General features: G+C 39.8%; 1 protein-coding gene and 1 long non-coding RNA gene across 5 annotated transcripts in view; both read right to left on the bottom strand.

Annotated features, from left to right (window-relative positions):
* Positions 1-16,517, bottom strand: part of tmem181 (transmembrane protein 181) — a 31,895-nt gene extending 15,378 nt beyond the window's left edge. For all 3 annotated transcript variants that reach the window (XM_049474146.1, XM_049474156.1, XM_049474153.1), the window contains exons 1-4: positions 16,365-16,517; positions 6,107-6,210; positions 4,405-4,466; positions 3,456-3,546 (exon numbers count right to left, since the gene is read on the bottom strand). In XM_049474146.1, the coding sequence (XP_049330103.1) occupies positions 3,456-3,546; positions 4,405-4,466; positions 6,107-6,210; positions 16,365-16,372 (265 nt within the window). In that variant the 5' untranslated portion in view covers positions 16,373-16,517. The remainder of the gene's footprint in view (positions 1-3,455; positions 3,547-4,404; positions 4,467-6,106; positions 6,211-16,364) is intronic.
* Positions 6,971-14,947, bottom strand: LOC125798522 (uncharacterized). Of its 2 annotated transcripts, XR_007437329.1 has the most exons (5): positions 12,924-14,947; positions 8,852-10,727; positions 8,066-8,113; positions 7,194-7,600; positions 6,971-7,069 (listed from the first exon to the last, which is right to left on the bottom strand). It is a non-coding gene; the product is annotated as an uncharacterized LOC125798522 (long non-coding RNA). The 2 variants fall into 2 exon arrangements; XR_007437327.1 differs by lacking the exons at positions 7,194-7,600; positions 8,066-8,113 and having other exon boundaries at positions 6,971-7,052; positions 8,556-10,727.
* Positions 16,518-19,158: the final 2,641 nt, after the last annotated feature.

The following is a 19,158-nucleotide window of genomic DNA, read 5'->3' as shown; positions in this document are numbered from 1 at the left end:
TGAGAGGCAATTAGTAAGACAACCTCTATAAAGGAGTGTTTCTACAGGTGGTGATCACAGACTTTTTCTCTGCTCTCATCTTTTCTGGCTGATGTTTTGGTCACTTTTGAATGTTGGTGGTGCTTTCTTACTTGTGGTAGCATGAGACAGACTCTACAACCCAAGTGGTTCAGGTAGTGCAGCTCATCCAGGATGGCACATCAATGCGAGCTGCGGCAAGAACGTTTGCTGTGTCTGTCAGCACAGTGTCCAGAGCATGGAGCAGATACCAGGAGACAGGCCAGTACACCAAGAGACATGAAGGGGGCTGTAGGAGGGCAACAACTCTATCTCCTATCTCCATAACCCTATCTTTGTGCAAGAAGAAACAGGAGGAGCAGTACAAGAGCCCTCCAAAATTACCTCCAGCAGGCCACTAATATTCATGTTTCTGCTCAAACTGCCATGAGGGTGGTATGAGGGCCCGACGTCCATAACTGGGGCTTGTGCTTACAGCCCAACACCGTGCAGGGGATTGGCATTTGCCAGGGAACACCAAGATTGTCAGATTCACCCTTGGCACCCTGTGCTCTTCCTGATGAGAGCAGGTTCACACTGAGCACATGTGACAGAGTCTAGAGACTCCATGGAGAACGTTCTGCTGCTGCAACATCTTCCAGCATGCCGGTTTGGCAGTGGGTCAGTAATAGTGTAAAAGGCATTTCTTTGGAGTGCTGCACAGACCTCCATGTGCTCGCTAGAGGTACCCTGACTGCCATTAGGTACCAGGATGAGATCCCCAGACTTATTGTGAGACCATATGCTGGTGCAGTGAGCCCTGTGTTACTTCTGATGCAGGACAATGCTAGACCTCATGTGGCTAGAGTGTGTCAGCAGTTCCTGCAAGATGAAAGCATTGATGCTATGGACTGTCCCGCCTGTTCCCCAGACCTGAATCCAATCCAGCACATCTGGATATATCATATATCACTCCATCCAATCAATTTACATTAATTATTGATTATTTTTAGGTTATTTTGTTCTCAACGCATTCTACTATGTAATAAATAAAGATTTTCAACTGGTGTATTAATTGAGACCTAGGATGTGTTATTTTAGTGTTCCCTTTATTTTGAGCAGTGTATAAATAACTTTATAAATATAAATAACAACATAAGCTACAAAAGAGCTTCAGCCTGGATAAGGAAAATATTGTATGTAGTGGGATTGCTTGAGCTGGTGGAACAGATTGGATTTGCATTACCGCTGCTGGCTGGCACAATTTGAAGCTTTCAGTGTCAGTTTCAGTGTCAGACCTTCGAAAGCCGAACCAGTTCCTCCCCACTGAATTAGTCCTCCCTCCCTCAACTACCTCATATGCTTAATCACTTGTGGAAGCTTCAGGGGCACTCATTCTGCATCTAAAATGTCCCTAGCCTAGCTTCGGCCCTGCTCGGCTACAGCGCGGGATATTTTAGATGCAGAATGAGTGCCGTGCCTAGCCTAGGCTTCCTGCCTGTGTGATTACCTCATCACAAACTGGCGCAGCCCGACTACAGAGGCTGATTGTGTTCAGCTCTGCAGCAAACTGACTGCAGTAAAAACGTCAGTCTGTTACAGATTCTGTAAATAATACATATCAATATACCACAAATATGATATCACCGTTATTGTAACATTTCTTATTGCAATAAATACAGATATTGAATTATTGTCCAGGTCTAAGTGCAATAATGTTTGTGGGAGAGAAACATTAATTGATGTGCATCTATGCTCCTTAGTTTTTAACTTATCAGATGTGATAAATAAATGCATTTCAACTTTTAAATTAAAGTATATATTTCTGTTTCACCACAAAACATTGCCTCTCACCATAATATACATTTGACCTCACAGGTGTTTTCAATTACTCAGGTGTGTATGTCTAGTGATTGGACAGCAGACTTTCTTCAAAGTAACTGGTTCTTGGTATGTGTAACATAACCTTGTCAGGGGATAAGGAGCCTGAGCTTGGGTGACATGTTTTTTAGGCTCTGGCTCTCTCTGCTAATCAGGAGGTAGGGCTTGAGGTTACCGGGTAGAATCCATCTCTTTGACCAAAGATATGTAGGTAGTAGGGGTGGGAATCGTTTACTATCTCACGATTCGATTCGATTCCGATTTTGGGGGCCACGATTCGATTCAAAATCGATTTTTGATTCAAAACGATTTGAATTATAAAAATTTCTGCTTCTGGCTTATGAATCTTATTGAAAAAAAACCCTCCATAATATACACTGGTCCTGGAGCAGGTAATGTGTTACAAAAACAATAAAATGTGCAGGAATGTGGGTCCTCAGTGACAGAGGAATCACTGGGATATCACAATGACGTTAATGAACAATAAATAAATAATAAATAACACTGCTTTATTACCAGGCTACTAGCGGTGGTGTGTAGGTGACGCTGCTGGGCTGATGTGATGATAGCAGTGGAGCGCTAAAGTTCAGGAGCAGCTGCTGATTAACTAGTTAATTTAAGGTCGTTGTATTTCTTCAGAAAGGGGGCAGGAGGTGGAGAAATTAATTCATATTGTCCATTCCTTAATTCCTCTGTGATGAGGAGCTGAAATTAGCTCTGATTAGCTTATTGTATTTTTCCGTTCCGCCTTAAATGCTGCAGCCCGCTGCCACCTGTAGCGTTATTTAAGGTGGAACTGGAAAGTTAGCTAGTTAGCTAGCTAACAGTTACTGAAACTAACTACTAGCGATCTTTTTTATGCTTGTTATGAAGCATTCTGCCATAAAACATTGAAACTACACGTTAATCTAATGTAATATAGTGCTTGTTCTGCCATCTTACCGGTGATTCTCAAACACCTACGCTCTGTGTGTGTCTGGAAGATCTCCGTTTGAAAGGACAAGCGCTATCCCCAGGGTTGCCAGGTCCAACAAAAATACCCAGCCCAAAATCAGTCTAAAACCCGCCCCTCAGAATCGATTTTGGGACATTTTAAATCGATTCTGAATCGTAGTAAATGAGAATCAAGATTCTTATGTGAATCGATTTTTTGGCACACCTCTAGTAGGTAGTGAAAAGCTCCTGAGTGACAACACAACGGGAGTACATGAGATTTGCCTAAAGTCCCTGAGGATTGTGGGGCTGCCATGGTTGAATGGATGACGGATCCTGGAAATGGTGCCTTTTGATGGCAAACCAAAGTAGTGCTTCCCATTTTCAAGAAAGGCAACAGGAAATATCATGCACAATTGAGGCACTACATTACTAAAACACCTTGGGAAAGTTGACGAAGTACTGGAAGGAGAATCCATCTGACAGTTTTACCTCAGATGCTATTGCCCTGAATTTCATTAAACGTCTAAAAAGAGCATAGGCATAAGAAACCTATGCTTGCTTTGAAAAAGCGAGTTAAATATTATAAAGTTTTTAACTTAAAATAGCAGCTTCAGATTTTAAAAAAGCAAATTGAATCTTACCATTGTTTTGTGTAATCTGTATGACACACATGAGCCACAGTTGCTGGTTGTAATTGGATAGTGGTGGAGATTTTATCTGAAAGGGTCCAGTCTTCATAACAATAAAAAGAGTTAAATAGAGAGTGTTAAATAACAGGTTTTAATCATGCATTGTGATACATAAAACAGAAAAAACATATACAAAATAACGTGGGCATGCTACAACAGACCTAATAAAGTTTCATTATGGTTTAAATAAAAAAACTTTACAAATTTCAGTACCAAATCTACTGACCATGAATTCAGGAGCATAAAGGAAAAGAAGCTGATCACAGACTTGCAACTTCAGACAAACTAATCTTTATGAATATACAGAGTCAACATACATGTCAATTAGTCAACATACATGACAAAAAAGATTCTAAAAATGTAGGGGGGTGGACCAAGATGGACTTCTCTCCGCTCCAGGCTTTAAATAAATTCATATTTTTTCCCAAAAAAATCAATGCCACCAATTTAATTACTACTTAAAGACTACAGATCAGTTAGATGCTCCTAATCAACCTGTTACCTGCATTAAAGACAGCTGTCTTAAATTGCCACCTGTAAAAAACAACAAAAAAGACTCCTGTCCACAGACTCAATTAATCAGTCAGTCTCTAACCTCTACAACATGGACAAGACCAAAGAGCTCTCTAAGGATGTCAGGGACAAGATCATTGACCTGCACAAGGCTAGAATGGGCTACAAAACCATAAGTAAGACGCTGGGTGAGAAGAAGACAACTGTTGGTGCAATAGTAAGAAAATGGAAGAAATACCAAATGACTGTCAATCGACATTGATCAGGGGCTCCGTGCAAAATCTCACCTCATCGGGTATCAGGTAAAAGATCAGCCTAAAACTACATGTATTATCTGCATATGCAGCATTTATACCTAAATGTTTTAACAAATGAAGGCTATACTTACCTTAGATCCATTGACTCCAGTGCTTAAGACATTGTATGAATTCTCTGCAATGACTTTTGGCCCTATGCAGACAATAACAGAAAACAAACAAACAAATAAACAAATAACCAAGATGTACTAGGGCTGCTTGATATTGGCAAAATTTTACATCGCAAATGTTCTTTTTCTGGCGATAAATATATATCGACGATATTGAACAATGACATCACCAGCCTCGACCCATTCAACCATTACAGTCCATCACACACTCATCTCATCTGTCCTCTACACCAGTTCAACCATCACAGTCCATCACACACTCATCTCATCTGTCCCCTAGACCATTTTAACCATTACAGTCCATCACACACTCATCTCATCTGTCGTCTACACCATTTCAACCATCACAGTCCATCACACACTCATCTCATCTGTCCTGTAGACCAGTTTAAACATTACAGTCCATCACACACTCATCTCATCTGTCCTGTAGACCAGTTTAACTATTAGAGTCCATCACTCACTCATCTCATCTGTCCTCTACACACTTTCAACCATCACAGTCCATCACACACTCATCTCATCTGTCCTCTACACCCGTTCAACCATCACAGTCCATCACACACTCATCTCATCTGTCCTGTAGACCAGTTTAAACATTACAGTCCATCACACACTCATCTCATCTATCCTGTAGACCAGTTTAACCATTACAGTCCATCACTCCCTCATCTCATCTGTCCTCTACACCCGTTCAACCATTAGTCCATCACACACTCAAATCATCTGTCCTCTACACCCGTTCAACCATCACAGTCCATCACACACTCATCTCATCTGTCCTCTACACCCGTTCAACCATCTCAGTCCATCACACACTCATCTCATCTGTCCTCTACACCCGTTCAACCATCTCAGTCCATCACACACTCATCTCATCTGTCCTCTACACCAGTTCAACCATCACAGTCCATCACACACTCATCTCATCTGTCGTCTACACCATTTCAACCATCACAGTCCATCACACACTCATCTCATCTGTCCTCTACACCCGTTCAACCATCACAGTCCATCACACACTCATCTCATCTGTCCTGTAGACCAGTTTAACCATTACAGTCCATCACACACTCTTCTCATCTGTCCTCTAGACTATTTTAACCATCACAGTCCATCACACACTCATCTCATCTGTCCTGTAGACCAGTTTAACCATTACAGTCCATCACACACTCATCTCATCTTTCCTCTACACCCGTTCAACCATCAAAGTCCATCACAAACTCATCTCATCTGTCCTGTAGACCAGTTTAACATTTACAGACCATCACACACTCATCTCGTCTGTCCTCTAGACCATTTTAACCATTACAGTCCATCACACACTCATCTCATCTGTCCTGTAGACCAGTTCAACCAACACAGTCTATCACACTAACTCATCACACACACATATTATCTGTCCTCTACACCAGTTCAACCACCACACACTCATCTCATAAAACTTCAGGCTTCAAGAGCAGTAACTGTAGCTCTATTTATATTAATTCTGTAGCTTGAAGAATAATTTTAATGCACATTGAAATTAATTTATTTGTTAACTGGAGATGGAAGGGAATTGTGGCTGATTTTTATACTGTAACACCTTGGTTTCAAAAATACCATATTGTAAATTTGGTATAGCAAAACTTGTGTCTTGTGCAAAAACGGAGTCATCTACCTGCTACACCCACAAAGACAGTGAGCACAAAGCAGATGAGGAAAACACCGAACACCAGAACAAAATGCCTCCTAGTGAGAGTGTAGAGACGCATAGGTGCCAACCTACAAAACAAACACAGAACCATTAATTTATGTATGGCATAAAAATATGTTAATGCATACAAAAGGGATGTGCACTAACACAGTGAGGTGGAGAACTGACACAGATAGTGAAGAACTAAAACCTACATCACTATCTAACTCAATCTAGCTAATCTACATCACTATCTAACTTCACCCATCTAACCTACATCACTATCAAACCTAACCCAGCTAACCTACATCACTACCTAACCTAACCTAACCCAGCTAACCTACATCACTGTCTAACCTAACCCATCTACCCTACATCACTATCTAACCTAACCCAGCTAACCTACATCACTATCTAACCTAACCCATCTACCCTACATCACTATCTAACCTAACCCAGCTAACCTACATCACTATCTAACCTAACCCAGCTAACCTACATCACTATCTAACTTAACCCCAGCTAACCTACATCACTATCTAACCTAACCCAACTAACCTACATCACTATCAAACCTAACCCAGCTAACCTACATCACTATCTAACCTAACCCAGCTAACCTACATCACTATCTAACCTAACCCAGCTAACCTACATCACTATCTAACCTAACCCAACTAACCTACATCACTATCAAACCTAACCCAGCTAACCTACATCACTATCTAACCTTAACCCAGCTAACCTACATCACTATCTAACCAAACCCAGCTAACCTACATCACTATCTAACTTAACCCAGCTAACCTACATCACTATCTAACCTAACCCAACTAACCTCCATCACTATCAAACCTAACCCAGCTAACCTACATCACTATCTAACCTAACCCAATTAACCTACATCACTATCTAACCCAATCCAGCTAACCTACATCACTATCTAACCTAACCCAGCTAACCTACATCACTATCTAACCTAACCCAACTAACCTACATCACTATCTAACCTAACCCAGCTAACCTACATCACTATCCAACCTAACCCAACTACCCTACATCACCATCTAACCCAATCCAGCTAACCTACATCACTATCTAACCTAACCCAGCTAACCTACATCACTATCTAACCTAACCCAACTAACCTACATCACTATCTAACCTAACCCAGCTAACCTACATCACTATCTAACCTAACCCAACTAACCTACATCACTACCTAACCCAGCTAACCTACATCACTACCTAACCTAACCCAGCTAACCTACATCACTATCTAACCTTAACCAGCTAACCTACATCACTATCTAACCTAACCCAGGTAACCTACATCACTATCTAACCCAATCCAGCTAACCTACATTACTGTCTAACCTAACCCAGCTAACCTACATCACTATCTAACCTAACCCAGCTAACCTACATCACTATCTAACCTAACCCAACTCACCTACATCACTACCTAACCCAGCTAACCTACATCACTATCTATCCTAACCCAGCTAACCTACATCACTATCTAACCTAACCCAGCTAACCTACATCACTATCTAACTTAACCCAGCTAACCTACATCACTATCTAACTTAACCCAGCTAACCTACATCACTATCCAACCTAACCCAACTAACCTACATCACCATCTAACCCAATCCAGCTAACCTACATCACCATCTAACCTAACCCAACTAACCTACATCACTATCAAACCTAACCCAGCTAACCTACATCACTATCTAACCTAACCCAGCTAACCTACATCACTATCTAACCTAACCCAACTAACCTACAATACTATCAAACCTAACCCAGCTAACCTACATCACTATCTAACCTAACCAAGCTAACCTACATCACTATCTAACTTAACCCAGCTAACCTACATCACTATCTAACCTAACCCAACTAACCTACATCACTATCAAACCTAACCCAGCTAACCTACATCACTACCTAACCTAACCCAGCTAACCTACATCACTATCTAACCTTAACCAGCTAATCTACATCACTATCTAACCTAACCAGCTAATCTACATCACTATCTAACCTAACCCAGCTAACCTACATCACTATCTAACCTAACCCAGCTAACCTACATCACTATCTAACCTAACCCAGCTAACCTACATCACAATCTAACCCAATCCAGCTAACCTACATTACTGTCTAACCTAACCCAGCTAACCTACATCACTATCTAACCTAACCAAGCTAACCTACATCACTATCTAACCTAACCCAACTCACCTACATCACTACCTAACCCAGCTAACCTACATCACTATCTAACCTAACCCAGCTAACCTACATCACTATCTAACCTAACCCAGCAAACCTACATCACTATCTAACCTAACCCAGCTAACCTACATCACTATCTAACCTAACCCAGCTAACCTACATCACTATCTAACCCAATCCAGCTAACCTACATTACTATCTAACCTAACCCAGCTAACCTACATCACTATCTAACCTAACCCAGCTAACCTACATCACTATCTAACCCAATCCAGCTAACCTACATCACTATCTAACCCAATCCAGCTAACCTACATCACTATCTAACCTAACTCAGCTAACCTACATCACTATCTAACCTAACCCAGCTAAGCTACATCACTATCTATCCTAACCCAACTAACCTACATCACTATCTAACCGAACCCAGCTAACCTACATCACTATCTAACCTAACCCATCTAACCTACATCACTATCTAACCTTAACCAGCTAACCTACATCACTATCTAACCTAACCCGTGTAACCTACATCACTATCTAACCCAATCCAGCTAACCTACATTACTATCTAACCTAACCCAGCTAACCTACATCACTATCTAACCTAACCCAGCTAACCTACATCACTATCTAACCCAATCCAGCTAACCTACATCACTATCTAACCCAATCCAGCTAACCTACATCACTATCTAACCTAACCCTGCTAACCTACATCACTATCTAACCTAACCCAGCTAAGCTACATCACTATCTATCCTAACCCAGCTAACCTACATCACTATCTAACCTAACCCAGCTAACCTACATCACTATCTAACTTAACCCAGCTAACCTACATCACTATCTAACTTAACCCAGCTAACCTACATCACTATCCAACCTAACCCAACTAACCTACATCACCATCTAACCCAATCCAGCTAACCTACATCACCATCTAACCTAACCCAACTAACCTACATCACTATCAAACCTAACCCAGCTAACCTACATCACTATCTAACCTAACCCAGCTAACCTACATCACTATCTAACCTAACCCAACTAACCTACAATACTATCAAACCTAACCCAGCTAACCTACATCACTATCTAACCTAACCAAGCAAACCTACATCACTATCTAACCTAACCCAGCTAACCTACATCACTATCTAACCTAACCCAGCTAACCTACATCACTATCTAACCTAACCCAGCTAACCTACATCACTATCTAACCTAACCCAACTAACCTACATCACTATCTAACCTAACCCAGCTAACCTACATCACTATCTAACCTAACCCAGCTAACCTACATCACTATCTAACCTAACCCAACTAACCTACATCACTATCAAACCTAACCCAGCTAACCTACATCACTATCTAACCTAACTCAGCTAACCTACATCACTATCTAACCTAACCCAGCTAACCTACATCACTATCTAACCTAACCCAGCTAACCTACATCACAATCTAACCTAACCCATCTAACCTACATCACTATCTAACCTAACCCAACTAACCTACATCACTATCTAACATAACCCAGCTAACCTAAATCACTATCTAGCCTAATCCAGCTAACCTACATCACTATCTAACCTAACCCAGCTAACCTACATCACTATCTAACCTAACCCAGCTAACCTACATCACAATCTAACCTAACCCATCTAACCTACATCACTATCTAACCTAACCCAACTAACCTACATCACTATTTAACCTAACCCAGCTAACCTACATCACTATCTAACCTAATCCAGCTAACCTACATCACTATCTAACCTAACCCAACTAACCTACATCACTATCTAACCTAATCCAGCTAACCTACATCACTATCTAACCTAACCCAGCTAACCTACATCACTATCTAACCTAACCCAACTAACCTACATCACTATCTAACCTAACCCAACTAACCTACATCACTATCTAACCAAACCCAACTAACCTACATCACTATCTAACCTAACCCAGCTAACCTACATCACTATCTAACCTAACCCAGCTAACCTACATCACTATCTAACTTAACCCCAGCTAACCTACATCACTATCTAACCTAACCCAGCTAACCTACATCACTATCTAACCTAACCCAGCTAACCTACATCACTATCTAACCTAACCCAACTAACCTACATCACTATCAAACCTAACCCAGCTAACCTACATCACTATCTAACCTTAACCCAGCTAACCTACATCACTATCTAACCAAACCCAGCTAACCTACATCACTATCTAACTTAACCCAGCTAACCTACATCACTATCTAACCTAACCCAACTAACCTCCATCACTATCAAACCTAACCCAGCTAACCTACATCACTATCTAACCTAACCCAATTAACCTACATCACTATCTAACCCAACCCAGCTAACCTACATCACTATCTAACCTAACCCAGCTAACCTACATCACTATCTAACCTAACCCAGCTAACCTACATCACTATCTAACCTAACCCAACTAACCTACATCACTACCTAACCCAGCTAACCTACATCACTACCTAACCTAACCCAGCTAACCTACATCACTATCTAACCTTAACCAGCTAACCTACATCACTATCTAACCTAACCCAGGTAACCTACATCACTATCTAACCCAATCCAGCTAACCTACATTACTGTCTAACCTAACCCAGCTAACCTACATCACTATCTAACCTAACCCAGCTAACCTACATCACTATCTAACCTAACCCAACTCACCTACATCACTACCTAACCCAGCTAACCTACATCACTATCTAACCTAACCCAGCTAACCTACATCACTATCTAACCTAACCCAGCAAACCTACATCTCTATCTAACCAAACCCAGCTAACCTACATCACCATCTAACTTAACCCAGCTAACCTACATCACTATCTAACCTAACCCAACTAACCTACATCACTATCAAACCTAACCCAGCTAACCTACATCACTACCTAACCTAACCCAGCTAACCTACATCACTATCTAACCTTAACCAGCTAACCTACATCACTATCTAACCTAACCCAGCTAACCTACATCACTATCTAACCTAACCCAGCTAACCTACATCACTATCTAACCTAACCCAGCTAACCTACATCACTATCTAACCTAACCCAGCTAACCTACATCACTATCTAACGTAACCCAGCTAACCTACATCACTATCTAACCTAACCCAGCTAACCTACATCACAATCTAACCCAATCCAGCTAACCTACATTACTGTCTAACCTAACCCAGCTAACCTACATCACTATCTAACCTAACCCAGCTAACCTACATCACTATCTAACCTAACCCAACTCACCTACATCACTACCTAACCCAGCTAACCTACATCACTATCTAACCTAACCCAGCTAACCTACATCACTATCTAACCTAACCCAGCAAACCTACATCACTATCTAACCTAACCCAGCTAACCTACATCACTATCTAACCTAACCCAGCTAACCTACAGCACTATCTAACCCAATCCAGCTAACCTACATTACTATCTAACCTAACCCAGCTAACCTACATCACTATCTAACCTAACCCAGCTAACCTACATCACTATCTAACCTAACCCAGCTAACCTACATCACTATCTAACCCAATCCAGCTAACCTACATCACTATCTAACCCAATCCAGCTAACCTACATCACTATCTAACCTAACTCAGCTAACCTACATCACTATCAAACCTAACCCAGCTAAGCTACATCACTATCTATCCTAACCCAACTAACCTACATCACTATCTAACCTAACCCAGCTAACCTACATCACTATCTAACCTAACGGTGAATTTACACTGCTCCGACGCGAAAACGCACATGGTCGCACTACCCCCCTCCAACCGGTCGCATGTGGGCGTGACAAAGGCTTTCCCTGCGTCGTCCAATTAAATCGTTTTAATAAATGGGAAATGCTTTTTATATAAGATATTATTATTTCCAATACTTAATAAATATAAATGTGTCTTTATAGATATAAATGTTTGAATGAGCTTCATTACACTGTCTAGTGAGCAGTATATAAGCTGAAAAAAGCAAACTTTTCCAATTAAATTACATATTAATATTTTAAAAACCCACCAGAGACTCCAACAATCACAGCAGCCTTTCTCCTCGCTGACAGAGTCCCTGTGAATCAGCAGGGATTTTATAAAGAACAGGGAAGCCTGAAACTTCTCTTCCAGGCTTCTCTGGACGCTTGAAAGCGGAACTAAAATGTTTTCATGCGCTGCGCTGAGGACGCGTTACAGGCCAACACCTGCTCTCTGATTGGATAGACGCATTGCGTTGGACGGACTCATTTGCATAAAGTTCAGCTCGGCTCAACTTTTCATCGCATCGCATCCCCCGCTCTCGACGCGTCGGACCCATGATGCACCGCGCGACTGCGTCTGACGGAGGCGGCGCTTCCCGTTGAAAATGAATGGGATCCGTCGCTGTGCGTTGTCGCGTCGGAGCAGTGTAAATTCACCGTTACCCATCTAACCTACATCACTATCTAACCTTAACCAGCTAACCTACATCACTATCTAACCTAACCCGTGTAACCTACATCACTATCTAACCCAATCCAGCTAACCTACATTACTATCTAACCTAACCCAGCTAACCTACATCACTATCTAACCTAACCCAGCTAACCTACATCACTATCTAACCCAATCCAGCTAACCTACATCACTATCTAACCCAATCCAGCTAACCTACATCACTATCTAACCTAACCCAGCTAACCTACATCACTATCTAACCTAACCCAGCTAAGCTACATCACTATCTATCCTAACCCAGCTAACCTACATCACTATCTAACCTAACCCAGCTAACCTACATCACTATCTAACTTAACCCAGCTAACCTACATCACTATCTAACTTAACCCAGCTAACCTACATCACTATCCAACCTAACCCAACTAACCTACATCACCATCTAACCCAATCCAGCTAACCTACATCACCATCTAACCTAACCCAACTAACCTACATCACTATCAAACCTAACCCAGCTAACCTACATCACTATCTAACCTAACCCAGCTAACCTACATCACTATCTAACCTAACCCAACTAACCTACAATACTATCAAACCTAACCCAGCTAACCTACATCACTATCTAACCTAACCAAGCTAACCTACATCACTATCTAACTTAACCCAGCTAACCTACATCACTATCTAACCTAACCCAACTAACCTACATCACTATCAAACCTAACCCAGCTAACCTACATCACTACCTAACCTAACCCAGCTAACCTACATCACTATCTAACCTTAACCAGCTAACCTACATCACTATCTAACCTAACCCAGCTAACCTACATCACTATCTAACCTAACCCAGCTAACCTACATCACTATCTAACCTAACCCAGCTAACCTACATCACAATCTAACCCAATCCAGCTAACCTACATTACTGTCTAACCTAACCCAGCTAACCTACATCACTATCTAAACTAACCAAGCTAACCTACATCACTATCTAACCTAACCCAACTCACCTACATCACTACCTAACCCAGCTAACCTACATCACTATCTAACCTAACCCATCTAACCTACATCACTATCTAACCTTAACCAGCTAACCTACATCACTATCTAACCTAACCCGTGTAACCTACATCACTATCTAACCCAATCCAGCTAACCTACATCACTATCTAACCTAACCCAGCTAACCTACATCACTATCTAACCCAATCCAGCTAACCTACATCACTATCTAACCCAATCCAGCTAACCTACATCACTATCTAACCTAACCCAGCTAACCTACATCACTATCTAACCTAACCCAGCTAAGCTACATCACTATCTATCCTAACCCAGCTAACCTACATCACTATCTAACCTAACCCAGCTAACCTACATCACTATCTAACCCAATCCAGCTAACCTACATCACTATCTATCCTAACCCAGCTAACCTACATCACTATCTAACCTAACCCAGCTAACCTACATCACTATCTAACCTAACCCAGCTAACCTACATCACTATCTAACTTAACCCAGCTAACCTACATCACTATCTAACTTAACCCAGCTAACCTACATCACTATCCAACCTAACCCAACTAACCTACATCACCATCTAACCCAATCCAGCTAACCTACATCACTATCTAACATAACCCAGCTAACCTAAATCACTATCTAGCCTAATCCAGCTAACCTACATCACTATCTAACCTAACCCAGCTAACCTACATCACTATCTAACCTAACCCAGCTAACCTACATCACAATCTAACCTAACCCATCTAACCTACATCACTATCTAACCTAACCCAACTAACCTACATCACTATCTAACCTAACCCAGCTAACCTACATCACTATCTAACCTAATCCAGCTAACCTACATCACTATCTAACCTAACCCAGCTAACCTACATCACTATCTAACCTAACCCAACTAACCTACATCACTATCTAACCTAATCCAGCTAACCTACATCACTATCTAACCTAACCCAGCTAACCTACATCACTATCTAACCTAACCCAACTAACCTACATCACTATCTAACCTAACCCAACTAACCTACATCACTATCTAACCTAACCCAACTAACCTACATCACTATCTAACCTAACCCAACTAACCTACATCACTATCTAACCTAACCCAACTAACCTACATCACTATCTAACCTAACCCAACTAACCTACATCACTATCTAACCTAACCCAACTAACCTACATCACTATCTAACCTAACCCAGCTAACCTACATCACTATCTAACCTAACCCAACTAACCTACATCACTATCTAACCTAACCCAGCTAACCTACATCACTATCTAACCTAACCCAGCTAACCTACATCACTATCTAACCTAACTCAGCTAACCTACATCACTATCTAACCTAACCCAGCTAACCTACATCACTATCTAACCTAACCCAGCTAACCTACATCACAATCTAACCTAACCCATCTAACCTACATCACTATCTAACCTAACCCAACTAACCTACATCACTATCTAACCTAACCCAGCTAACCTACATCACTATCTAACCTAATCCAGCTAACCTACATCACTATCTAACCTAACCCAGCTAACCTACATCACTATCTAACCTAACCCAGCTAACCTAAATCACTATCTAACTTAACCCAGCTAAGCTACATCACTATCTAACCTAACCCAGCTAACCTACATCACTATCTAACCTAACCCAGCTAACCTACATCACTATCTAACCTAACCCATCTAACCTACTTCACTATCTAACCTAACCCAGCTAACCTACATCACTATCTAACCTAACCCAACTAACCTACATCACTATCAAACCTAACCCAGCTAACCTACATCACTATCTAACCTAACCCAGCTAACCTACAGCACTATCTAACTTAACCCAGCTAACCTACATCACTATCTAACTTAACCCAACTAACCTACATCACTATCAAACCTAACCCAGCTAACCTACATCACTATCTAACCTAACCCAGCTAACCTACAGCACTATCTAACTTAACCCAGCTAACCTACATCACTATCTAACTTAACCCAACTAACCTACATCACTATCTAACCTAACCCATCTAACCTACATCACTATCTAACCTAACCCAGGTAACCTACATCACTATCTAACCTAACCCAGCTAACCTACATCACTATCTAACCTAACCCAGCTAACCTACTTCACTATCTAACCTAACCCAACTAACCTACATCACTATCTAACCTAACCCAGCTAACCTACATCACTATCTAACCTAACCCAGCTAACCTACATCACTATCTAACCTAACCCAGCTAACCTACATCACTATCTAACCTAACCCAGCTAACCTACATCTAACCTAAGCAACACCAACCTACGCTTCCTATTCAACAGGAGTATCATATCAGCTACAAAAACAGCTGGCTAACTAGGATAGCTCACTAGCATGCACGGCTAAAACAGCACGATAAGAACGTGGAGATTGGATTTGATGAAACACGGACTTACATGTCCATTACGTTTGGTTTGGTTTACGGAATCGGTTAACCGAACACATGAAAAGTTTCCGTATCACAAACAGCATATCCGTGTACATCACCTGCTACAGTAGTGTGAAGACAGCAACATTAGAGGGACAAAACCGACGGAAAGCGGAAGTGCGCGTTTTAAAATAAAAGACCCAAGCGGTTAATACATATTTAGTTAATATTAGACAAAATGCAATTTTAATATCCTTAGGCTACACTATTAAAATAATATTTGAAAACTCAAAGAAACATTATTTTATCCTATTAAGTGATATTAATACAGGGTGGGTATAGTTTTATCAATCTGCTGTCTAAACTATACATTGCACCAACATAAACCCACAGTGAAAATAATTCATTAGACCCTCCTCTGTCAGAAAACATGGAGATTACCATCAAAAAAACTTAACTATAGATTTAGGAGTCACTCATACTATAGGCGATACATCCCATTAAATTATATTACTACAGGATGCACACAGTTATATCAGTCTGCTGGCTAAACTATGCATTGCGTCAACATAAACCCATAGTGAAATTAATTCGTCAGACCCTCCTCTGTCAGAAAACATGGAGTTTACTATCAAAAAAGCATAATTGTGTGAGAGATCATCTATTACATGAACTTCTCCATCAAAATATTGTACAGCAAATTCATAAATCATTAGTTTCACAAAGTTGCATCGTTATCCTATTGAGATTGTTCTTCTTTTTCTACTTCTTGGTATTAGAAATTTTTCTTTTCATATTTGATTTTTAAGTGCTAATTTTGTTATATGGATTTGATGATAATTATATGTACAAAATATCTAGATATTTGTAACAAATGTCTGAATATGTTACAAATTGCTTGATTATGATATTGTTTGCTCTTTGTTTAACAACAATCATATGTATATTAAACTTAATTTATCCCAATAACGACTTCATTGAGGTTTTTTTTTTTTTTTTTTTTTGCTTATTTGTGTATCAAATACAGCGGTGTGAAAAAGTATTTGCCACCCTACATACTTCTTTTGTTTTTGCTTTTTTGTGATACTGATTTTTTTCTGAATGTCCAACAAACTTTAATATCAGACCAACATAACCTGAATAAATATGAAAAGCAATTTTAAATGATAATCAGTTTCACTCTACTTTACAGAATTGTTTTGATTCAGCCATAGTGGAGAATTTTCCAGCATGAACCTCCTGTTTAAAACCATTCACAGCATCTCAATCAGACTTTAACTAGACCACTCCAAAACCTTCATTTTATTTTTTTTAAGCCATTCAGAGGTGAGACATCTGAGCTTAAGGCCATGAACAGATGGCTGGACATTCTCCTTCAGGGTTGTCTGGTAAACAGCAGAATTCCTAGTTCCATCTTTTACAGCATGTTATCCAAACCCTGAAGCAGCAAAGCAGCCCCAGACCATCACACTATCAGCACCATGTTTTATGTTCCGTATGATGTTATTTTTCTAAAATTATGTGATAGTTTTACAACAGATGAAAAAAGTTCCACTTTTGGCACATCAGCACAAAGAATATTTAACCAAAGTTCTGGAGATCAAGATGTTGGTCAAGATGATGGTAAATGTGAGACGGGTTGTTGTGTTGTTTTTGTTCAGAAGTGTTTTTGCCTTGAAATTCTTGTTGTCAGACAGATCATATTTAAGTGATTTCTTGATTCTACAGGTCTGGAATCAGTTTTTAGGCCTGGTTGTGGTTAGTATTTAAACTAAACTCATCTTTCCAAAAAGTGTGATTAATCACAGTTAATTTATAGGGGGCAAACACTTTTTCACATAGGGGCAGACTAGTTTGGATAGTTTTTTTTTTATTCATTTTATTATGAAATCATCATGTAAAAAGTAATTTTTATATTTACTCAGGTAATATTTGTCTGATATTAAAGTGTGTTTGATAATCTGAAAAATGTAAGTATGACAAAAATGAAAAATAAAAGAAATCTGTAAGGGGGCATTTTTTTTAATGCCATTGTATATTAACAATGATAATCTCAAATATATGAACCTCTAAAAATGAGAGTGCTTTGGATACCTAAATAAATATATAATTAAAATCTATCTTGCTAAATCTATGCCCATCCTGTATTAATATAATTTAATGGGATGTATCGCCTATAGTATGAGTGACTCCTACATCTACAGTTATGCTTTCTTGATAGTAAACTAAACCGTTTTCTGACAGAGGAGGGTCTGATGAATTAATTTCACTATGGTTTATGTTGACACAATGTATAGTTTAGACAGCATACTGATAAAACTATGCCCATCTTGTATTAATATAATTTAATGAGATATAACCATGTATATGGCATGAGTGACTAATATATGTACAATTACGCTTTATTACAATTAATACATTAAAAAATATATAAATATATTTGTTCATATTGATCATTATGTTTAAAATGTGAATATTACAATAATAAAAATGTAACAATACTACTACTACTAATCGTAATAATAATAATAATAATAATAATAATAGATCGGTTTGTAAGAACCATGTCAGTGCTGTCATAGTTGTAAAAAAGATAACAATCATACCTCTATTTATTTGTTTAATATATTCAAATGCCTTATTGCTTTTATTTTGAAATGGAAACTCGGGAAAAGCACAAAAAACTAGACACTTCGGTAATAATTCGTTGCTTATTGTTGCTCACTAAACGCAGAGCCATAGAGACGCTAACTTTTTTTTTTTTAACTAAACGCTACCTGCTACATGTCCACTGCTCTGTAAACTCGCGCAATAACTTTCCA

Source organism: Astyanax mexicanus, chromosome 2, assembly GCF_023375975.1.
Source record: "Astyanax mexicanus isolate ESR-SI-001 chromosome 2, AstMex3_surface, whole genome shotgun sequence".
Lineage (NCBI taxonomy): Eukaryota > Metazoa > Chordata > Actinopteri > Characiformes > Acestrorhamphidae > Astyanax > Astyanax mexicanus.
The sequence above is the reverse complement of the archived record's forward strand: the minus strand, read 5'-3'. Positions and strand labels throughout refer to the sequence as shown.